This window comes from Mastigoproctus giganteus, chromosome 14, assembly GCF_048544385.1.
Source record: "Mastigoproctus giganteus isolate SK-2022 chromosome 14, ASM4854438v1, whole genome shotgun sequence".
Lineage (NCBI taxonomy): Eukaryota > Metazoa > Arthropoda > Arachnida > Uropygi > Thelyphonidae > Mastigoproctus > Mastigoproctus giganteus.
Window position 1 is genome coordinate 65884301 of NC_143588.1, and position 25264 is coordinate 65909564.

The 25264-nt window shown below is 39.5% G+C and overlaps 1 protein-coding gene across 1 annotated transcript in view; it reads left to right on the plus strand.

Moving 5' to 3' along the window:
* The first annotated feature begins 5896 nt into the window (after nt 1-5896).
* The window catches only part of LOC150075187 (serine hydroxymethyltransferase, mitochondrial-like), a 140339-nt gene continuing 120971 nt past the window's right edge, over nt 5897-25264 (plus strand). The window contains exon 1 of the mRNA XM_090389091.1: nt 5897-6088. Within this exon, the coding sequence (XP_090245217.1) occupies nt 6035-6088 (54 nt within the window). The 5' untranslated portion in view covers nt 5897-6034. The remainder of the gene's footprint in view (nt 6089-25264) is intronic.

Below are 25264 nucleotides of genomic sequence, written 5' to 3' on the forward strand. Positions count from 1 at the left end.
GTGCGGTTATATGGTTTTTTTTTTTTTGCCGGAAATGGGTTTTTTCGTCCAGCAAACAACAAATCGACCAGAGAACACACGCAACTTATAGACATTTATATATGGCGCAACGTGGCCTAAGTTTCTCATGCACATAAACCCCTATATCAGCAAATACTACAACAGTATCTTTGACGTTATAAGGAAAACCAGTGCATGTTTTCTTTAGTTTCAGGATTTTGGATGCTTTTCTGGCAGAATTTATCGAGATCAATGGCCAGATTACCCAAGTAGTCAGGCGCGAGAATTTGTAAATACACATGCTTTGAGTCACCAGGATTTTAGCCCGTGACTGATAAATACGGTGCTGTTCCTTGTATTCTTTCGAACGTGTGCACTCCTCTGAGCGTGTGGTCGTCCCGGAGTATAAAGAGAAAATTTATTTTTATTTACTATGTCCAGGAAACATGCATCCCTTTGAGGTGGTTAAGAATTCTTCCAACAATTCTGGGAGTTTTAATCTGTTCTATGATATCAGGAACATTGAGGTGTTCCGTGGCAAGTCTGGCCAGTGCAAGTCCGTCAACTGCCGCAATCTGTTGTTTTCATGTAGAAACTTAAAGGTTAACGTGTAGCTGGGTTCTGGAAATAGTGTACCTATTCATTTCTCCAGATGAGCCATTTCAGCAGCCAGTATTAAAGACTAAGGAACTTGTTGAAATATATTGTAGGGGCAGAGAATCATAAACTTGCTGCATATGGAGGTATGCTCTTGTAGGTAGCACAGTTGGTAGAATCGCTGTCCTCCCTACACCAGGCAGAAAACCCTGATTCGAGTTCCGTCGATGACGTGAGGAATTTTAATGGGCCTTTTTCACAACGTGGCAGAGTCGGTCTCAGGCGAGGGTGGCATGTATGTATTTGTGTAGGGCGTCACCTGGAACGTTAGTTCATCTCCGCCTCGTTTCACTTTTAAGATACAGGACTCTGCAGAAATAGCCAGAAATTAACTGGCTGTTTGGCTACCCGGAATCATCAAGTCGGAAATGGGAAGGAAGACCAGGGGCTACCAACTGGCGGCATCAGAAGAGGGGGACGCCAAGAGCCCAATAAAGTTCGCGTCAATGACTCTAGCCAAAAATAGTGAGAAAAAAAATCTTATACAAGCATACAAAAATTAAATACTGTACACAAGATTAACCTCAACAGATTGAGGTAAACAAATGATACTTTGAGGTAGGTTTCAAAGAAAACAGTGCAAGTAATCTCGTTAACTTTTAAAACTTAACATAAATATCAAAAAAATTAAAGGTTATATACAAGGTCAAAGAAAATAATTAAGGATAATAATCCCAAAAAAAAAAAAAAAAAAAAAAAATCCCTAGACCACCACCATTCAACCGACAAAACTTTACACAAGCATTTTAGCTCAGAAGCAGGCACAAACCTTATAAACAGCTTAGGTTAACTGTGACATCCAGTAAGTCCTGCAGTCATCAGTAGCAAAATCACAGTCAGTCAATCACCGATAACAAAGTCGCAGTCAGTTAACAGCCAGCCGAGCAATTTTAGGAGCACAGGAAGGTTGATCGTTAAACTGAGTTGTAGTTGTTGGACACATGTAGAGTTGCAAAAAAAAAAAAAAAAAAACAGCACAAGTCAAATTATAGATCTTGTTGAGAAAATGGACGTCACTGCAATGAAAGTGAAGAGTCTTGAGCTGAATTTGAAACATTCGCAGGTGCAGTCATTGCAAGCCTTTTATTGAAAGTTGCTTTAGCAAAATCCTGAAGGGCGCAGTAATAGGTTCCAATCCTGATGAAAAGTTGGGAATTGCATTCTGCAGAGTTACTCGAAATTCATTGTATGAGGAACAAGAGTACAACACGAGGGTGGCATGGTTTTTTCTCCCGGAAACTCGGGTTTTTCATTCAGAAAACAGAAAATCACCCACACAACACACGCAGTTTACATACAGTATACCCGGAGCAATGTGGCCTTAGTCGCTGTTGCTCCTAAAACTCCACAACAACAACATACATTGTGCTGCCACTTTGTTAGGTACAACTACCTAGTACCGTGTTGAGCCTCCTTTAGCCTTTAAAACAGCCTGAATTCGTCTAGGCATGGATTGAACAAGATGCTGAAAACGTTGTGCTGGAATGGAGTACCATGCAGGCATGAGTGTGTTCTTTGGGATTCGATGGAGGTGTAGACCTGCAGCGAACAGCCCTTTCCAGCTCATCCCAAAGACATTCAATAGGATTGAGATCCGCGGACTAAGTGGGCCATTTCAGCAAAGAAAAGTCATTGTCATGTTCCTGGAACCATTCCTTTGTGCACCGACGCATTATCCTGCTGGAAGTAACCATTTGACTGAGGATAAACTGTCAACATGAACGGATGCACTTGTTTAGGTACGATGTGGCACTCAGACGTGAATCTGTGGGTACCAATGGACCAAATGTGTGCCAAGAAAACATTCCCCACACCGTAACACGGCCCCCACCACCTTGCACAGTAGTCGTCAGACATGACGGGGCCTTGGATTCATGTTGTTTTCGCCAAATTCTGAGCCTTCCATTAACATGATGCAACAGGAACTTCGACTCGTCAGACCAAGCAACTGTTTTCCAATCAACTGTTCAGTGCTGCTGTTGCTGTGCCCACAGGAGGCGTGCTCTTTTGTTCTTCGTTGATAACCAAGGTACGCGATTTGGCCGTCGGCTGTTGTAGCCCATTCGCGATAAAGTGCGATAGTGGTTCGTTGCGATATTTTGTTCTGCGCACCAAGGTTGTATTCTAACGTGATTTGCGACCTTGTGATCCGTCTTTTTTCTTGCACAATTCTAGCCATCCTCCTCTGACCTCTCTATTCAACAAGCGATTTTCTTCCACAGGAGTGCCGTTGAGAGGATGTTTTCTGTTCGTTGCACCATTCTCGATACACCTGAAACTGTGGTGCGTGAAAAGTTCAGGAGAACTGCCATTTCAGAGATGCTTTTGTCCAGCACGTCTTGCACCTGCTACCATGCAACGTTCGAAGTCCGTTAGATCACTTCTTTTCCCCATTCTTGCTACGGTTTGTACACTTAACTGATACTGGAAAGGTTATTCTGCTGCATTTATATCCACAACTGTGGTAATGTGACTTGCAACGTTTTGGGACAAACCGTTTGTGTGCACAGCAGGGGTGTACCTAATAAAGTAGCATCACAGTGTATGTTGTTGTTGTCGTCCCGACTGGCCGCCTTGCACTTGATGGTTTGGATAATTCGCGGTTCGGCACCCAACACCAAGTTGGTCGCAGGCCTGGCAGTGGTTCGGTCTTGTTTAGGGCTAACTGACGAGTGACTTCCTTGGTTCAGTTAAAGGGCGTTTGATGTGGCATTTTTATTTATATAATAAAATTCTGTATATAATAAAGAGTTCTTCTACGTGGAGATGTAGGGTAGAGACATCTGAAAACGCATTTGTTGACTAATTCAGCATTATGTACTCCCGTTAGTTTCTGGTGTAATTCTTTTCTTGTTCCTTATTTCAGTTTTCTATACAGTCCGCTCTGTTCTGATTGCCAGCTACGTCATTTTGTTCATGGATTAGTGTTCATACTAGTCTGTTTTTCTGTTATGCCTATGATATATTGTTTTAACAGATATTTATTTAGAGTATACCCAGTATAAAATAAAATAAAATAAAATATTTCCAGAAGCTTTCGGAACTCGTGTCCCTTTCTCAACTGACAGAATTTTTGAATACATTACAAGCAAAGTGTGGCACGTTACTCATTCGTCATTGTTGTAGCACGGACGTGTGCTGCCTTGCGCCAGTGATCATCCATCAATAAAACGGTTGTCTCCAGGATTGGATGTATACGCATGCCTTTCTGGCGATTTAATGCCTTAGGGTTGTTCATTATGTTTAGTGACTCTAGCCATAGGCGGTGGCGAAAGTGTCGCGCGTGGTCCACTATCTCAAAGTCGCGCTTGGGGTCAAGATCGTGGTTGGTAGCCCAAAAATGTTCTGCAAGCGCGGACTGGTCAGTTTCGGCAAGCCGGATTGCTCTGTCGTGTTCCGTGAGGCGATCCTGGAGACGTCTCGATGTCTCACCTACGTAGCAACTGTTACAGGCCCTACAGGTGATACGGTACACTACATTGCTGCGTAAGACAGGTGTGACAGGGGTCTTCACACTGGAGACAAGTGAACGTAGGTTCCTACCTGGTAATTGTACACATTTTATGTTGTAACTTCTCAGGATCTTCGAGATACGTCCTGACACTCCTGGATAGTACGGAATGTAGGCGGATGATATGCCGACTTGCTTCGGAGGTCTTGGGTTGGAAGTAAGTTCTTGTGCCTGTAACAAGCATCTGTTTAGTACATGGGATGGATAACCGCATCTGGTTAAGTCCGCCTTCACACGGGAGATCTCGTTACGTCTAATTGTGTCGGTGCTGGAATGGCTCCAGGCCCTGGAGAACAGGGTGCGGGCAGTGCTATTGAGATGGCTTGGAGCGTGGCCGGACCCGTAGTTGGTGAATTGACCGCACCACATGGGTTTGCGGTATACTGAGGTCTCTAGATGTGGGCCTACGCGATGCACTAGCACGTCCAGAAACGGGAGCGAACCGTCCACCTCTGATTCTACGGTAAACTTGATGAAATTGGATAGAGAGTTGAGGTATTCTAGTAGTACCGTTTCAGAACCACGTGGTATTATGGTAAAAATATCGTCGACATATCTACACCACGTTGTAATAGGTGTAGGTGGGTTCTGGTGTATCTGCTTCTCCAGATCTTCCATGGCGATGTTAGCTACTACGGAACTGACAGGGGCACCCATAGCAGTGCCATGTACTTGTTTGTAGAGTGAGTCTTCAAAGGTGAAGATGCTGCTAGAGAGGCATAGGTTGAGGGCGGTACAGATGTCATCAGTGGATAGTGACGTCCTGGATTGGAGGCTTAAGTCGCTCTCAAGGAGCCTTCTGGCGCAGTGCACGGCCTGTTGGACGGGAATCGAGGTGAATAAAGAAACCACGTCAAATGATGCCATGACAGAGTTATCAGGGATTGAAATGTCCTTAATGGTGTTAATGAATTCACTGCTGTTTTTAACGGTGTGAGATGTATTACCTATAAGAGGCGAGAGGAGGCTCGCGATGTGTTTGGACAGTTCATACGTTGGGGCACTGCAGCAAGACACTATAGGTCTGAGAGGAATACCCGGTTTATGGATCTTTGGTAATCCGTAGAATTGTGGTAGTTGGCAGCCAGTAGCACGCAGAAGATGGTGAGTCGCGGTCGGGATCTTCTTATCTTTAAGCCATGCGTGGACAAGTTTATTAACATTTGCTTCCAGACGTTTCAAGACTTTAACGGGAGGATCAGGTAGAGGTTCATATACGTTAGGATCGAGTAATAGGGCCAAGGCTTTCTCTCGGTAGGCTGATCGGTCCAGCACAACAGTCCGGCGCCCTTTATCCGCAGGAAGTACAACGATGGAGTTGTCTTTTCTTATAGATGACAGGGCGGCACGTTGGCGGTGGTTGAGGTTTGAGCACGTTTTTCGAGTGTTGCGGAGGACTGCGGCAGTCTTGAATCGGATCTCGTTGGCAGTTTCTTCGGGAAGGTTGGTAATACTGGCTTCTATGCCCATAGCGAGCTGTGTGATGGGAGGTTTCGATGGTATAACGGCGAATTTCATACCGTTTGATAAAACACTCAGCTGCTCGTTGGACAGTTGTTTGTTACTTAGATTCAAGACGAAAGAAGTCGTGTCGTCTGAACGAGTGTTCGTCTTTAAGGAGTTAGTTTCTATGCTCAAGTTTGAGCATAGAAACATATATATTGTTTTATGATTGATTTAATTTTGTATTTTCGGTAGAGGGCTCTGTCTTCTAAAGAACGCATAACACGAGGTTGGCTATATCTGATTTTCTTCTAAATAAACAAGTAAAAAAGTAGATAATACTGGTTTAATGTCTGGAGGTCAGGATCATCGCTCAAGTGAGTTACACGTTGCGTCTCTGAGGAAGATCAAATATCTACAATCATGGCTCACATTAGGAACGTCCGTAGGGTGCTGTTGTATTTATCTGCAAAGAGAGTAAGTTTGGGTTTGAGTATTTTGAGGTAATTAAAAAATGGGATAACCATAGTATGATGTAAATTAAGTGTCATGCATTTGATTTTGATATTTAACTTCCAAAAAAAAAAAAAAAAAAAAAAAGTAAATGAATGATAACTGGTTATCATTCATTAACCGGTTGCTTATGTTTCACTTGCTTTTTTTTCTGTTGCTGTTGCACCATGTATTTTTTGCGACAAGTTCATTCACCACATTCAAACATTATAACCCACTTTTCATTGTTTGCGACATTCCAGTATCACAATTAATTACCGATATGAATCACGTGATCAAACTTGCAGTCGATAACTAATCATCCTGATTTTAGAAAATTGTTTTTGGAAGTTTAATAGTAGAAATACTTTGAGCACTTAATTTAAAAAGTAAACTGATGTACTGGAATGCAGTGCTGGTCCAGTATGAATACTGGTTATTAACACTTTAGGATATATTAAACAACTCCAGGGGCTCATCTGCTGAGTATGGGCTTAGCACATCCGGGGTCCTGAGCTGGATATCATCATTCTTCTCTTTCTTGGTGATTCCCTTCTACTTCTGACCCTCTCCCTCTCTCACAGGGTAACTCGGAAATTTTTTTTGGCTGGTGCAGCATAAGTCTCAGACTTCCTTGCACTATATGGCTAGTAATAATAATAAAGTGAAAACTAACATATAAATGGATGTGTATGTAATGGATACTACATGCAATCATCAAATAAGCAGTTAGTATACCCTTGCTTGGATGTCTGGTAATTTGTATACTAATTACCATAAAATTGTTATCAGAAGAACCATTCTATTATACCTCAGTATTGTTAAAGAGATTCATTTTGGTTGGGTGGTCAGTGCAGTCTAGTGGCCTTCCCTAGAGGACACATGGCGCCAACGGTTAAGTGACGGTTAAGAGACTGACAGTAAATAGGGTGATGGACAATCAACGTTCTGCTGTATATAATAAAAGTTATACATATATACATACTTTATATAGAAATTCTAATTTACAAAATTAAAGTAAAAATAAAATTCAGAGAACATCCTGACAGGCAGCTTAAATATATATATATATATATATATATATATATATATATATGGTGGATTTGTAGACGTCTCAAATTAAAGCATGCATGTTAGCTAGTGAAAATAGTACATTTTTATTGCCTTACTATTTTGATATTGAAATTGAAATTTGTATTAAAATTTATACAATTAAATGAAGTTTAAATTGTTGCTACTTGAGTTGGTGTGCAAAACGTTTTCTACAACTTTTGGCAACATTCAATGAGTAATGAAGGATTAGTCAAAATTTAACAAAGCCTGCTTTTTGAAGACTGCTGTCACAGACATTCTAAAATTATCCCAGTTACTGTCCATACATACAACACAGTACAGTTCAGTTGCCGAAAGGGGAGAAAACAAGCTGTAATTATCAAGTGACAACCAACAATTTTGAAGTGATTACTTCCTACAGTTGGTAAAACTTTGCTTGGGTCACTACATATAAACAGCACACGTACTCACACACACGCGCACTCACGCACACATACATACGTGTGTGTGTGTGATAATACTCATATACCGGACATCTTTGTAATAAATTAGCATTAGTAGCATACGATGCAAGAAAGCAAGCTTCTGCAGCATCAGCCAAAAAAAAAAAAACCCTCCCATTCGTTCCAAATACCTCTCCAGCTCAGCCTTAAATTTATTTAGGCTATCAACTTCCACAACAAAAGATGGAAGTCTGTTACACCAATCAACCACCCACTGGCTAAAGACACATCTATTCTACAACTATTCTGCACATCTATTCTACAACTGTCTTTCCTCAGTTTGAATCTATGCCCCCTCAGGTTCTTAATCTGAGCAAGAGGAAGAATCCCAACAGCATTCAGCTTGCTCAACCCATTCAAGGCCTTATACACCTCAATCAGATCACCTCCTAGGTGCCTACTCTCCAGGTGCTGCAATATGCAGAACCTAAGCCTTTTTTCGTAAGAGCACCCCTTTGTTCCCCTCACTAATCTTGTTGCCCTTCTTAGTTCACGTTCTAGCAATTCTACATCCTTCCTAAAATTAGGCCTCCAGCAGGTGGTAGATGACTCATCAACCGGTGCAATACCACCACTTTGCTTATTGGAGGCTTGAAGTGGTGAAACCCATGTTTAGTCTCTAGAGCAAAGTTTCCGGCAACCCCCCCCATACTTCTCTTTCAACCCATGCACGGTACTAAGTACTATAGGCTTTGATACCTTTCGTGTTTGGGGTTTTCATAAAAAAAAAAAGATAAGATTCTGCTGACCTCCATTTTGTTTCATTTATTTCTTCACTCTAATTTCTGTTGCTTATCCTGTAATATTTAATGTTAAAGACTACCTCATGGCTTTCATAAAGTCTGGCACAATTTCAGATGCTTGATAATTGAAATAGCTTAGCAATTTTTAACCAGCATGAAATAGGTTTGGTTTGTCAGGGTTAGATTATCATAAATATGCCTTGGGCAGTTTTGTTTTATTTTGTTTCTCAAGAGTAACTTAAGCTAATCTCTTGGGCAGGTGTTACTGTTCAGGGTATTCATGGATTGGCAAACTATGCTGCTTTGTGAGATGCCTTTAATTATTGAGGTTTGTAGAATGTCATGCATTTTCATCAGATTTAAGTCTTTAACCCTTTGGTATATTTTTCTATATTTTTAATTTTATTTTAAATTTGTTTTACTATCTCCACTTTAATATTTGTGTATTTACATTTCAAGGTATATGCTATGTAGTAAATACCCAGAAAGAGTTACCAAACACTTGCAGTAACCTTGACTATATGAAACAATTTTTCTTTATGTGGCTCAGTGTCATAATTAATTATACTTTAATATATTTCAATGTGGACAAAAGTTGGAAGTTCTTTACTGTAAAAAATGGGTTTGTAAGTACAGAATCAGCCCTACAAAGTGTACAGTCCTATTTAGGGTGGTTTTGCAGGCCCTCCTAGTATGGATATATTTAGTATTAGTAGTGGCAAATGATGTAAGAAAGAAAGCTTATGCAGCATCAGCCAAAAAAAAAAACAACTCTTTCCATGGAAGTTTATTCAAGCAGCTAAAGGCTTACTTCCATATATCGCTTCGGAAACCATCCTTCCTCAATTTGAATTTATGCCCATTCGTGCATGGTCTGAGCAAGAGGAAGAATTCCATCAACATTGATCTAGTTCAGATCCATTCCATTCAAAGCTCTAAAGACCTCAATCAGATCACCTCAAGGTGCCTGCCTAGTTTCCAGACACTACAATTTGCAGAATTGAAGTGAACAAAGGGGTGGTCACTAGCGCAGTCGCTTCCTGTGAAACTGCGCTAGTGACCACCCAGGATTAAATTGCCCTTCTCTGTACCCATTCCAACAGCTCCATGACCTGTATGCAGTACTCAAGATGCAGCCTGACCATTGCCTCATACAGTGGAATAAGCATCTCCTTATCCTTGCTAGGAAAATTCCTGTATATCATTGATAAAACCCATGTGCTGTCTTAGCAATCTGTCTGCACTGCTCAGAGAACTTCATATCTAACTGAACAATTACCCCCAGGTCTTTTTAATTTTCCACAACCCCAAATGTAGTACCACACAGTTGGTACATTACTCTGGTGTTACTGCTACCCATATGCAGTACTTGGCATTTGTCAATGTTAAACCTCAGTGGCCATTTCTCGGTCCAACTGCTCTACCTAATTTTTCTAGATCTTGTAGCATACTGTTGTTACTGCCATTAATCACCCTGCCAACCTTTGTATCATCTGCAAACTTAGACATTAACTGTGATATACCCTCATTAATAAATACAGAAAACAACAGTGGCCCCAGTACCGAAACCCGCTGGACTCCACTGATAACATTAGTTTACAAAGAGCAGTGTCCATTGATAACAACTCTCTTGGCTTCACCCACTCAGTCATTCCTTTTTCCATAGCAGTAACTTGCCCTTAATGTCACATTTCTTCGATTTGTTTAGTAGTCTATTATGTATAACAGTTTCAAACGTTTTCCTGGAATCCAAGTATATGATATCAGAATTATTTTTTGCATCCAGTTCCTTTGTTACTGCATTCTGGTGTCCAATCAGATTAGTTAGACATGATTTCCCCTACACAAACCCGGTGGCAGCTCGTGATTATAATACATGTAGACAGAGATGGTAATAATAATATAATATTATTATATTAATAGTATATAGGTATAATAGTAGTAATAAATTAGAATAATAATAATAATAAATTAATTAATAGTAATAAAATTAATAAATAAACATCGTGAAAGTTGCTCCAAGGGACCTACCTACCCCAAGGTCGGAGTGGCAGCTAAGACATATTGTGGCACCATCTGGTGTCACTCCTGAGAACTACCACTGGACATAAGCCGAAGCTAAACAGGTCCACCTCCATAGATGGATGATGTCGCAGAGAAATATTAATCATACTGCATTGAGTGTGGTGCAGTATAAAGTCACTTGCATTGAGGCCTTAGGCAGAGGGGTCGGTTCGAAAAATCAGACTGTCTCCTGAGGAAGATAGTGGAGCAAGTGGTGCTGTCCCCCGTATGGCTACCACAAGAGAAGGGCAAGACCATCCAGCCCCATCAACTGGAAGTGCTTCCTGTGCAACTGCACTAGTGACCACCCAGGAAGGAACGAAACACCAATGCATGAAGTGGAGCATTGAAATGAATATGTACGTCATGCAAGCATACTACGAAATAACGAAACTGGAGACCAATATGACAACTTACAGGGTGAGGCTACATACCAAGTGGCTGGAACGATTCCTGGATATTCACGTCAGTGAATAGCAGACCAGAGAAGGACCATCGTCACGAAGAACCTGATAGCGCCTGCAATCTTGGAAAAAATCAAGCAGAATGTGAGCAATCAACTACAAAGGATAAAGAATACGGAACCAGAGTAAGAAGAACATATCACCACCAAATCAGAGGAGGGAGAGCAAGAAGAAATACAACCCACAGCAGCTGAAGTGGCGAGGTCATGATATCCAGACTAGAGGATGAATGGAAGAAGGCCCTAACAGAATTCGAAGGAATGGACCCCACAAAGACTCGTGTGATACCAAAGCAGAGGCTGAATAGAACCTTTTGGAGAGTCACAGACCACCTCAATCGGCAAATAATACCGCATTACCTCAACAACAATGGTGCAACACTGGAGACCATCCACACAGCAGTGTATTGTGCTGCCATAGCAGCCACTAGGATTAATGGAAGAGAAACAAGAGACCAGCAGCAGCAGCAGAACTGAAAACAGAAAACACCTCCAGCTTGGGAAAGAAGACTTCAGCAGAAGACTTTGGTAGCAGTAAGAAATTAATTGGATAAGTGAAGAGCATCCTCGAGAGAGACAGCATCCACAGCAAACATGAGACAAAAAATCAGGGAATAGGAGAGTACTTAGACACATTGAAGCAGAACCTCCTTGCACTCAGCAAGAGACTATGCCAATACAAAGAGAGCTCCCAGAGGAAAATAAACAACCGAATCTTTGATGAGGACCAAAGAGGCTTCTACAGGGATCTTGGAGAAGATGGGAAAGAAGGGAATGGACCAACCAAGCAGAAGATGATTCAGGAATTCTGGGGAAACTTGGAGTAAGGAAGTAAGACAACAGCTGAGTCCCCTGGATAGAACTAGAACACAAGAAAACCAAGGACATACAAGAAATGAGAGAGTGGGAGATTCGGGTAGAAGTAAAACAGATGATCAAGAACTCTCACAACTGGCAAACTCCAGAAATAGGTAACGTCCACAACTACTGGTACAAAAAGCTCACTTGCATGCACAAGCACCTGGCAGAGCAGTTCATCTGAATGATAAGGCACCCAGAGACAATCTTGAAGTTTCTCACTCAAGGAATCGCATATCTGAAGCTTAAAGACAAAGATACAAGAAACCCGGTGAAATATAGGCCAATCACCTGCTTCCCAACAATTTGGAGAGCCAGAACATAATGGCCGAATAGTAGAAAGGATGCAAGCGGCTGAGCAAAGGATGCAAGGAGCATTAACCATAGATGCCACGGTTATGGAGCAAGCATACAAGAAGCGCCACAACATGTACACAGCCTACATTGATTACCGCAAGGCTGTTGACTCTGCGCCTCACAGCTGGTTACTAGAGGTGCTGAACATATACAAAGTGAATCCGATAGTGACAAACTTCCTAGGAGAAATGATGGCAAAATGGAGTACCACCACTAAGGTCGAAAACATCACAACCAAGCCAATCCCATCAGGAGAGGAATTTTTCAGGGAGATTCCCTGAGCCCATTGTGGTTCTGTCTAGCACTTAACACGCTATCCACCATGCTCAACAATAGCAAGTACGGATATAATCTCAAAGAAGGAAGGAAGAACCTGTACACCCTCAGCCGCCTGATATACATGGACATCAAGCTCTACATGGGAACTAAGAAGCACCTCCAGCAGCTACTCCAGATCACCGAAGAATTCAGCAATGATATTAGGATGGAATTTGGTCTAGACAAGTGCAAGACCCACGGATTGCATCAGGGAAAATTAGTCAACCGAAACTACCAGCTGCAGACTGGTAAAGAGATCAAAGCCATGGCAGAGGGAGAGGCCTACAAATACTTGGGGATGATGCAGGCTCAGCAGTTACAGCACTAGGAAATTAAGGCCTGTCCGACCGAAAAATACCATCAGACTAAGAATCCTGCTGAAAGCAAAGCTGAACGGAGGGAACACAGTTAAAGCCATTAACACCTATGCAGTCCCAGTGCTAACATACTCCTTCGGAGTCATAGATTGGACTAACCGAGTTGTAGGATATCAGGAGAAAGACAAGGACAATGATAACCAAGAGCCGCCAACACCACCCGAATCAGCCATGGAGAGGCTGACAATTGCCAGGAAAGAAGCAGCCTGATAGATCTCATTGAGCAACAGAAGACAGCAATTGCTAACCTGAAGGATTACTTCTAGAAACACACAGCAGCAGGCTATAAGGAAGATAGACAAGCAGTATACCCCACTCAACCTAAGTGAGGAGTCCCCTCCCAACCAGGAGGCATAAACGAAGCTAGAAAGATGGGCAGAGAAGACACTCCATAGCAAATCTCCATCAAGATCACATAGATAAAATTGCTTCCAATGCATGGCTCACGAGTGGGACGCTCTTTCCCGAGACTGAAGGATTCATGCCAGCCATCCAAGACCAGGTAATCAACACCAGGAACTATAGAAAATACATCGCCAAGGAGCCCGGAGTGTTCAGTGACACGTTCATGATGACACCTGGCCTCAGAAATGATCCAACACATCACCTCGGAATGCAAGGTGATCATCCCGACTGAGTACACTCATAGACATGACCAGGTAGCCAGGATAATATATCAAAAGCTAGCAAGGGAATACCAGTTGATCGAAGAAAGCGTACCATGCTACAAGTACGGACCCCAGGCAGTACTAGAGACCTAAACCCACAAGCTGTACTGTGAGTGTGCCATAATAACGGATAGGACAGTCCTGCACAACAGACTGGACATAACCCTTGTGGACAAGAAGGAAAAGGCTACCTATCTTATTGACATAGTGATACCCAACACTGGCAACCTGCAGAAAACCCATAGGAAAAAAATCAGGAAGTACACAAACCTAAGACAGGAGATCAAAGAGATGTGGCATATGCAATAAGTAATGACCATCCCATTCATCACGTCAACCACAGGTATGGTGCCAAAGATCCTACATAACAGCCTAGCAGCAATAGGTTTCCCAGTGAACACGGACAAGAAACTCCAGAAAGTCCCAATCCTGAACACCTGTATAATAGTCAGAGTTCCTCGACCAACAACCACCCTGTGTACTTGGTAGCAATACCTGTCATGAGGTGGAACCCCCAATCAGGGAGAAATAATAATAATAAGCAATTTAAAAATACTACAAAACATTAACTGGACACTTGCCATTAACAGATTTGAGTAATCTCAATTTTATTTAAAAATAAAATACATTCTTTGGTTTTTATTTGTTGAAAATAGATTAATAACTTTTTCATTCAAGTTTGGTGCACTGTTCAAATCAGCACTGTTCTCTCCACAGTTCCTTTGACTCATTTTATTACCTCTAAAAATGCGTATTGGCAACCTGCCAGTTAAGCATTGATTCAACCATGCATTTACCTATCTCCCCCTATCTAATTTAAACCCGACCTAATCAAAAGTGTTATTCTTTAAACTCTCTCTTCTTCCTTTGGTGGGAAAAACATTATTTTTCCCACACAACGAAACACTTTCTTCTTTTACCTCAAGATCACCTGTTCACAATACCTTTTGAACTACTCTATACCGACACCCTTTCCCAAAATGCACTGAGTGTCGCATCCTCAAGTAGCTGTGTAATAGAGGGATTAAACTATTGTTCAGAAGCTTTTAATTTTAACCCTTCCACACCTGCCATACCACTGTTTGCCCTATTCCTTAATTGCACTACCAGGCCTAATGCCATTAATGGAAATATTTCCGTAATGATGTTTTCGTTATTCCTTAAGTGCTTTACTTCCACACACGTTGCACTTACTAAGAGAAATACTGTATATTTGTAAGATTTTGTCTTACAGTTTCATGTTTTCAGGTTTCCATTGCATTTGTACTGTATATAACAATCCCTCATTTGCAAATTCAGCAGTATTAATGATTTATTGTTGTCGATTTTATAACCTTTATGTGAATAAATCATGGATAATTATTTTTTAAATTAGTATTGAAAAACTGGTATTTTTGTATCGATACCAGGATTTGAATATCGGAAAAAAATGACCGGGATCCCGGAATCTCGGTATTGTAAGCCCTACTGTCTATCCTTTCTGTATGCATCATACTCCCCAAATTTCAATCGACATTCCTTATATGTACCTGCATGACACCATGTCTCTGATATCCCAACAATATCTGCCTTTGATGTCTTGACCAGCACTTCAAATTCATCAAATTGATTTACCATACTCCTAGCATTGGTATATATGCACATATACATGCACCTGTTCTTACTCTTAGTTACCTCAACACAGCCCGTGTATTTACCTTTTCCATGATGGCTCACAGCAAGACTTGAAATTCCCAGCATCTGGCTTTCCAGGCTGCTGCACATTCCAATAGAAAAAGTATAATTTTATTTTGCTATTGTTTATTATTGAAAATGTGTGTAATTTGCATTTTTCATATAATGTGTATGACAGAAAGACTTTTTTCATTAGACAGTTTCTGTTAAAACACATTGGTCTGTACATAATCATGGCTCTATCTTTTTGCACAAAGGAGCATTTAGTTTGACCATAGTTTCTATTTATACTTAGTCTAACTTTTCTTGCTTTTCTCTTTGCAAATTTCTTTATTTTGTCAAATTCCAAGGTGTCTGTTGCTTCAAATTCAATGGTATATGTAGAGCAAGTGGAAGAATATGGTACCTAAATTTTATTTCCAAATGGTTTGCAAACTCAACATCAAATACCAGTCCATAAAAAAATAAATAAATAAAAAGAATTAAATGAAGGCATGGTTATTGGGTTAAAATTAGCCTAAGGATAGTCCTACGTAAGTAACTGCAAAAAAGTTAAAATACACTGTGTTAGTAACTGTTGAGCTGGAAATAAAAGAAAAAAAATATATATAGTGAAAATCATCATGATTGTGTTATGGTAGTAAACTTTATTTCTAGGACAGTTTTGTATTGTTATCTGTTTTTTATTATTATAAATGTATAGCATAATTATTCATTACAGGAATCCATAATTATTATTATTATTAGCCATATAATTTGAGGAAACTATAAATTATTTTAACCACCAAACAGCAGTATGTGCCCTTATATAAAGGTCTGTATATTACATCTAGTGAAGTATGGTTAGTTTCCAATTTTGGAGAGTTAAAAACCTGAAATAGCTTGTAGGAAAAATCTCATATCGCCATGTGGTACTAACTACAACCATTGGGGTTATGGAAAATATAAATGTTCCCCACAAAAATCACCTCTACCCCCTGAAAAACTGATAGCTGTGCTTACTTCTGATGGGATCCTTCCACTTGTTCAGATTACGAACCTAAGGGGGCATAAATTCAAATTAAGAAAAGACAGATGTAGATTAGATGTGCGGAAATTTGCCTTTAGCCAGCGGGTAGTTAATTGCTGGAACAAACTTCCATCTGTTGCTGTGGAAGTTGAGAGGTTGAATAAATTTAAGGAGGAACTGGACAGGCATTTGGAGGGAATGGTGTGTTTTTTTTTTTTTTTTTTTGGCTGATGCTGCATAAGCTCATACACTTGCTTTCTTGCATCAACTTACTCTTGATGCTCATACGCTCATACACTTGCTTTCTTGCATCAACATACATTGCTACTATATATAGTAAATCTTATACAGTAAATCTTTTAAAATCTGGCACTTTACAGTATGGAATTGTTTAGTAACTTAACCAGCACATTTTACAAAACAGCCAATATTTTAAAATCCAGAAATATTAAGATAACAATCTGGCATGCATATCAGTGCTTGAATTTTCCTTTAAGAATTCTATGGAAAAAAAAAAAAGTGACATTTCTCTCTTTTATAAGATTCTTGCATGACTATCTTATCCTTTAAACTGTTTTTGTGGCTGGCAAGATTTAAACATACATAAGGCAATGGTATTAATTCTCACAATAGAACAATCTTGCCCTGTTATTGCACTACTTTCTGCTTGAAACCTTTTGGCAAGACCATCTGTTTAATGGCCTTGCCATCAAACAGATGTATAAGCTTGTATAAGTATATTGATGATGTATAAGCTTGCTTTCTTGCATCATTTGCCACTACTAATGCTAACTAATAATAACAGTTAGTTTCTAGTGGCAACATACACACAAAATAGTTGTAAAGAAGTTGTTTGATCTGGGCTGCCATGTGGTATACAAAATAATTTTTTAAAGTTTTGATATATAGCTAAAGCTATCTGTTTTGCCTGAGTTTTATAACTATAAACCACCTGCTATCTCAAGAGGGACCAATTAGTCCTGAAACAGAATGTTTTAGCAGTCTCATCTTTTGAACAAATGCAAATCAACCTTTTGATACTCATTACAAAGGAAAATTTATCCTGCTCTGAAAGTTAAGACTATTTTATAAGATTTTGCTTTATCTTGATTTATAATTTTGATTTATATTGCTTTATCATTGCAGTTTAAATCCTGCTGGCAGCAAAAACAGATGAAAGGACCACCTTGTGGTCCTGTAAACAGATTTTAATTTCTCTGAAGTTATGTATTTTTAGCTATATTATAACTTTAAATTTTCCTCATTTAGTGAATTTACCTATATCTTTTTAAGTAAACTTTGGACCTCAACACAAACTGCTCTTTCAAATTACAGATATGTGGATGGTCTATAGCACTTGCTTGAGCTGGTAACCAATTTGAGGTTACAGCAGCTGAGAGCAAAGAGAGAATGCAAATGCCCAGTATGAGTACAGTTGGAAAAATATGTTTCATAAACAGTGACTTATGATGTGTGCAAACAATAGATTTAATTCCATATGGTAAAGTTTTTTTTTTTTTTTTTTTTTCCTACTGCCATAATTATTCATACAGCTCATCATTTGCATGACTAAGTTATGGAGAAAAACAGGCCATTCAGAGTCACTCACTTAGCTTCCCAACCTACTAATGCTGTGAAAGAAAAGGCTGTGCTACCTATTGTTTTTTTCTTCTGCTTTGGATATAATAGCAATAAAAATGAAACTTGGTGGGCTTTGTTATTACATGTGCAAAATTGATAAAAATAAAATTTTTCCACAGTACATTATTAAAAACAGTTATTTTTTTCTTATTTTAAGTTGTGACAGTATTTTTTTTTTCTCTGAAACACATTCATTGATATTCTGATGCTGTTTGCTGTGACTGTTTATTGTCATTTGTTCACATTTTAACAAATTGAAATGTTATTTACATTTTAACCACTAGCTTGATCTTTTAGCCAGTATAAATGTTTGCAGATGTAAATAAGTTCAGTTGTTAGTGCTAAGTATTCACTGAAATGTGCTTCTCCAAAACTGCTCCTTGACTAGGATATCACTGTAAAATTTAAAATTCTAGTCCCCCTCAATTTCCCGAGGGTACTGAATTTTAAAGATTTACTGTATTTGAGTTTTGATTTATATTTTTAATTTAATTTAATTCTGACAGTTGATATCTACAATATTTTATATTTTAAGTGTATATATGTGATAGATTGGTTTTCTTTTATCTGGTGGAATAAAATTCCCCCCCTCCACCTCAGAGAAAAATAGTAATTTTTATTTTAACATTTGTTCAAAGACTTTGGACGTTGAAATTTTTGCCACATTTTTTATTTAATTTTCTTCTTGCTGCACTCTTTAGGGATCAGTTTGTTTGTAGTACATACATATGTTGTAAATATTAAATAAAAAAAAAATATACACACACACACACACACACACACACACACACACACACACACACACACACACACACACACACACACACACACACACACACACACACACACACACACGTAACCCTCCCCAAGGTTACATAACCCCGGTGCAAACACTCTGGATCCAACACTGGTCACCAAGGTTTTGGAACACAGTTTGGGAATTACTGCAGTTTACCTATCATTGGTGCATTTGTCAGTATCATATACACTAGGGGGACCGTGTATAATTTATTGAAAATATGCTCGTAGAAACAGGAAGGTCAAAATCCTGCAACACAGGGCAGTTGTGAGACTGCGCTTGGAATACTGTTAAGTATGGAAACTGCACCTAAAAAAAAAAAAACATACATTTCTTGAAAGGGTCCAAAGACTGGCAACTTGCCTTGAGAGACCAGCAAAAAAAAAAAAAAGGCAACTATGTGAGGGAAGACTAAATATGTGGGCTACAGCCTGGTAACCAGTCACCTTAAAGAGTGACCTGATTGAGGTCTGTAAGACTCTGGGAAGGGTAAATAAAATGGATAAGGGAGGAATTTTTACTGTTATAAATGATTTCAGAACTAGGGGCCATAAATTGAAATTATGGAGGAAAAGGTTTAGACTGAATTGTGGAAGCTTTCTTTTAGTTAGTGAGTTGTTAATTACTGGAATAAGTTGCCTCGATAAGCAGTTGAAGTCAGGACAGCTCTAGGAAATTCAAAGGTCAGCTGGTTAGATTACATAGGTAGTTTAATTTGTTTTATTTACTTATTATTTTGATTTATGAAGAAAAAGCTCTGGTTTCATTGCACAACATGACTAATAATAATTTACATAGTACTGTATTAGAATACAGATATGACAGAAAGAAAATTTTATTAAAATATAGTCGGACCTCTATATAACGAAATCGATCGTTCCCTTGAAAAAATTCGTTATAAAGAAATATGACCTTTTCAACAGTGAAAAATACTGAAAATTCAGAAATATGGTTAAAGATGAGAAAGAAGTGGGAATGAATAAATTTTCTAACATTTTAAAACCATTTATTAATACGTACATATTAAGAAATGACTGCTTACGTGATGCCCACAATTTATTAGTACACTTAAGAATTATGTCGTAAAATATTGGGTTATTTTTTGTTGTACGCTAGATTTTACTGTACACCGTTCATAAAAATGTTCGCATTTCTTTAAACTTTAAATCAGATATTTTCTGTTACATTTTCTTCCCAATGAAGGCCTTGATGCAAAGTTTCAAATGCTGTCAACATTTGTTTGGAAGGTTTAATATTGCCCTCATTTTCATCCAACTCATCATCAATATTGTCACTAGTTCTTTAAATACGCTCCAAAAATGTTGGGAGTCATTCAGATTTCAACTACTATGACATCATTATGAACTCTAAAAATTTATCAAGAACATTTTCTTCACTGATCAAACTTCACTTGGAACTCTTTCCAAGGTTGCTCAATGTCTTCTGGTAGTTTATCCTTCTCTTCTCTGTTAATTCTTAATCGTTGCTTCCATCACATCTTGATTCCACACTTTCACCAACTCTGATATGCACATCCACAAATCTGTAACAGAATCTATAGGTTGGTTGGTTTCTATTCTCAGTATAATTTTTTTTTCAGTATGTGCCTTCGGTAGTACATTTGCAAATTCTTGATAATTGCCTTGGTCCATTGGCTGCAGTTTAGATGGGGTATTCAGAGGGAAGAAAACAAGCTTCACACTTGTAAGCTTGTTTTATTCGAAATTACCGAGTGAAGCTGGTCAGGACAATTGTTGACATTCAACACAATTTTTCTGTTTTCTTTTGTCATCTTTTAAAATCCACTGCTCAAAAATTTCACTTGTCAATTAAGGTTTTTTGTTGTAGTTGTAGTCCAACTCTAACAACTTTACTCCTTTGAAACATCAGGGTTATTTACTTTTGCCTATTACCAAAAGCTTCAGTTTTTCATTACCAGCCATATTTGCAACCAAGATTGTGATTCTCTCCGCCTATTTTTACCACCTAAACATCTGTCACCTTTAAAAGTCAGTGTCTTGTCCGGCAAACATTTAAAAAATAAACATGTCTCATCAACATTGAATATGTCTTTGGACTCTTAGTCCTCCATAATTTTTTTTCAAAACTGTTTCTTTCCAATGAGTGTAGCCTTCTTCGATTGCAACTCCACTTTCATCAGAAATAACTTTTTTGAGTAAGCCACGACGCTCGCTCTTTAAATTTGTCCAGCCAACCAGAACTGGCTTGGAATATTTTGTGCCCGAAAATATGTGTTCTCCATAGCCTTTTCTTTTATTAATAGTCCTGATATCAGCATGTTTTGGTCTCGAATCAACTTCATTCACTTAAAAACTGGTTCCTCTACATCTTCCCAAAGGCATAATTTCGCATGCTTCCGATTGGGTCCATTTTCCTCAAACAGGTTTTTTTTTTTTTTTTTTTTTTTATGTGAACCCCAAACACGAGAGGTATTAGAACCTATAGTATTTAGTACCGTGCTTGGGTTGGAGGTTCAGAAGATGAAAGAAGATATTTGTTGACATCGGACTTGAACTTCTGTAGATTGTAATTTTCAGGAAATGTGTATAAAGGAAGGTTGTTCCAGAAAACGGCAGTTGAATGAATAAATGAGGAAGATGAAAAGTTGGTTCCGTGGGTTTGAAGTTGGACAGTAAATGGATGTTGGCTGGTGGCGGCACGTGTTCGGACTGTTTTGAAAGAGAGACCGGGAATTATAGAAGCCAATTCAGAAGGACAGTGCCCATGGAAGTATCTGTAGAAGAGGCATGCAGCAGAAATAGTATGTCTATGAGAAAGCGAGTGGAGAGACACTGTTAGAGGTGAATCATTAATTAACTTAACTGCCCTCTTCTGAATGGAATCAAGAAGCCTGAGAGAGGTTTCGGGGGCACCACCCCAGATGTGGGAACAATATTCCATGGCAGGGCGGATTTGCGATTTATACAGAGTGAGCAGCTCTTTGGAAGAAAAGTAATGTTGAGAGCAAAAGAGAAAACCAAGTTTTTTAGATGCAGAGGAAGCAATATTTGTAATGTGCTTGTGCCAAGAGAGATTAGAAGTCAGGGTAATCCCCAAAAGAGATATATCATTTTGCCTAGAAATCGGAGTGTCACTAAAGATAAGCATAGGAGCAGAAGAATCCTTTTTGTGAGTATAAGACAAGACTGAGTTTTAGAAGTGTTGAAATCAACTAAGTTGTCTTTGCCCCACTGGAGAATTACCTGAAGATCGGCATTTAAGGAATTGGTAGCAGATTTTCGAGAAGTTGAAGCTGATTGAGCAGGACAAGGTTTCTCAAAATGGAAAGTGGAATGCAATGTGCTATCATCGGCAAAACTATGTATAGGATTTCCAGTCAATGGAAGAAGGTCATTAATATACAAGAGGAAAAGAGTGGGGGAAAGAACTGAACCTTGGGGGACATCGGCATTAGTGGAGAAGTTAGAGGACAGAGAGCCATCTCCCATCACCCTCAGTGAGCGATCAGAGAGAAAACTGGATAACCAATTACTAAAAACAGTTGGCAAACTATAAGATGGAAGCTTGTTTAGAAGACCTTTATGCCAAACACGATAAAAAGCATATTGAGATGTCAAGAGCAACTACTTGTGTTTCACATTGAATTAGTCCATAAATGGGTAACATAAGCCAGAATATCACCAGTGGATCGACACTGACGGAATCCATACTGGCGATTGTTGATCAGACGGAAGGTTTCTAGGTAGTTTAAGAGTTGGCGGTTAATTAATTTCTCCAATACTTTAGAAAGAGTAGAAGTAATTGCAATGGGACAATAATTGAATGGGAGGGATTTGTCACCCTTTTTAGGAACTGGCTTGATATGAGCAAATTTCCAAGCAGAAGGAAAAACACCTTTGGAATAAGAAAGTGAAAAAAGGCAGCAAAGAGCAGGAGTAAGTTCAGGAGCATAGGTTTTGAGAACAAGTGGAGAAATACCATCAGGACCTGGAGCTTTCTTAACATCAAGATTCATCAAAATCCTTCTGATATCCTTTTGACGGAAGACCACAGGAGGCATTAAATGGAGTGTGTTGGGGGTGGTGGGAGGTGTTTTACCAAGATCATTAATACATGAGCTGGAAGAAAAATGGAATGCTAGCAGGTCAGCTTTATCCTTGGCTGAAGTGACAACAGAACTGTCTGGTTTGGACAGAGATGGGCAAAAGTTGCGGCCAATAGCTTTGGCAAGAAACCAGAATGCTCAGCTACCATTAGGGCAAGAAGCAAGTTTTCGACTCGTAGCCTGTTCAAACTCTAGTTTGGACTGATTAATAACTGCTTTACAATTGTTGCGAGTTTTTGTGTAGGCAGAAAATGAAACTGAAGAATTAGAAACAAGCCAGTTACGATATGCAACATTCTTCTCTTGAACAGCCTTAGCACATTTATTGGAAAACCTAGGTTTAGATAAAGGACGAGATTTTAAAGTGGAGTGTGGGATAAAGGATTCCATTCCTGCAAGAATAATTTCACTGACAAGATCTGAGCAAACATTGACATCAGAAGTTTTGAAACAGTAATCCGACCAAGGAAAAGAAGAAAAGAAGTCTCGCAGGTCATCCCATTTTGCATTCTTGTAATGCCAAACAACACGAGGTTGGGAATAGCCATGAGATAAAGGTTCCATTGGAGAAGAGACAATCACCAAATTGTGATCTGAAGTGCTTAAAGGATCTCTCACTTCGACCGTATACTTAGAAGGGTTGTTTGTGAGAAAAAGATCAAGCATATTGGCTGTATGATTAGGATTGTCTTGTATTCTTGTAGGTAAATGAACAATCTGTGGTAGGTCATTAGTAATTGCAAAAGCCTCAGCATCTCGACCTGCTGGGTCAGTGTGACTAGAAAACGGAAGCCAGCTGGAGTTGTGAACATTAAAATCACCAAGGAAAAATACCTCACTGTTAGGAAAGTTGGACTGGAGAAAGTCAAGTTGCAAAGAGAAGAACTCAAAGAGCTCCAAGTGATTAGTGGAGTTGGGAGAACGGTAGAGACAACAGATGAATTTGACACAATGAGGTAGAGAGATTTTAAACCAGAGAAGATCAAGGAGAGGAGATTCCAAATTGTCAAGTCTCTGACAGGGAATATCAGAACGGACATATGCACAAGTACCACCTTTGAGGTGAAAGGAATGATACAGCAAATAATTTGGGCATCTGAGATCAGCAGTAGTTGAATCAACCAGTAACTGAGATTCTGTCAGCAAAAGTACATGGGATTTGGCAGACTGCAAGTGGAAATGGACATCGTTGAGATTAGAATTGAGACCACGTATATTTGTGAAATGAATTAGGAAGTGCTTGGGAGGTTTAGATCTTTTCACAGATAAGCTTGCTCTGTTAGTTTGACATTTCATGGTGTATTCAATAGTAAGAAAAAGTGGGTGGGACATGCAGTATGAAGTAATGAAATTTTTGGATATGGTGTACACGTGGTAAGAATATACCCAGATCCTTGACATAACGTGGCCTCGACAATGCTCTCCGCATACACACTACTCAGACTCCCTCCAGTCACTATCTGGCAGAGTAGAGGTAGCAAGATTATACACTAGCTGATCTGGAAGCCTACTAGAGAGTTACCAATGGGTTCGGTCCAGTGTACTAACTAGTGGCCAGCCTGCGAACACCGTTTTAGAGCTGTACCCTCGAAATGTAAGGAATATTGGATCTTGCCGCGACGTTCATCATAACCTCAAAAGTCATCAATCATACTGCATGATGGAAGAGATAGGGAAGGGTTGACCGGAACTTAGCTCTAGAGACTAAACATGGGTTCCACCACTTCAAGCCTGCAATAAGCAAAGTGGTGGTATTTCACTGGTTGATGCGAGTCATCTACACCTAGTACTGCCTGGTAACATAGAGGGGCGGCGTTCCTCCATGTGGTGTGGTCGCCACACCTCGACCCCTGCTTATGTTGGTTCGCACCTGGGTGGTCACCCACCATGTACTTGTGCACGGAGGTTATACCCAGGATTACTAACAGTCCCACCATTGTGAACGTGCAAGCAGAGGATTTGGCTGTCACAGACCGTCCAGACTTCACCGAAATTGGGTCCACTTGACTTGAGTGTTACCCGAATATCAGTTCCATCAGCGTTTTAGACTCCCAGGTAGCAAGTACAGCTTGTCTGGCATATCTGAGAGAATGTCTGTGACAACCTCAAGGACCAAAGAAAATAGAAACAAGGTTTTTCAGAATGATTGATGCAATACTGACAGGGACATCAAATTTTAAAGCTATTTCTTTTTTTTTAACGCCACTATCTACACTATTAAGCACTTCCGCTTTTTCACACTACACCAAGGATTTTCTCTTAGCCACTAAGGTTACTTGCACAGCAGTTAAAACAAAGATGAAATTAGGGACCACTTGTAGCTACCATGTAAACAGAGACAGGTGAAATTTAGTGAAAGTGTGGATGACTCATTTCTTTGAAACAACAGATGAATTTCCGAGATAAAGGAAAATCGCTCTCTCCTAATTCTGTAATTGGATGTTTACGGTAGCAAATAGGTTGACCAGAGCCAATGCCCGCGTCGGGAATATGCCTTAATCTTTGCCAATGGCTGTGGGCAGCTGACCAGCGAGACTTCTTGGCATA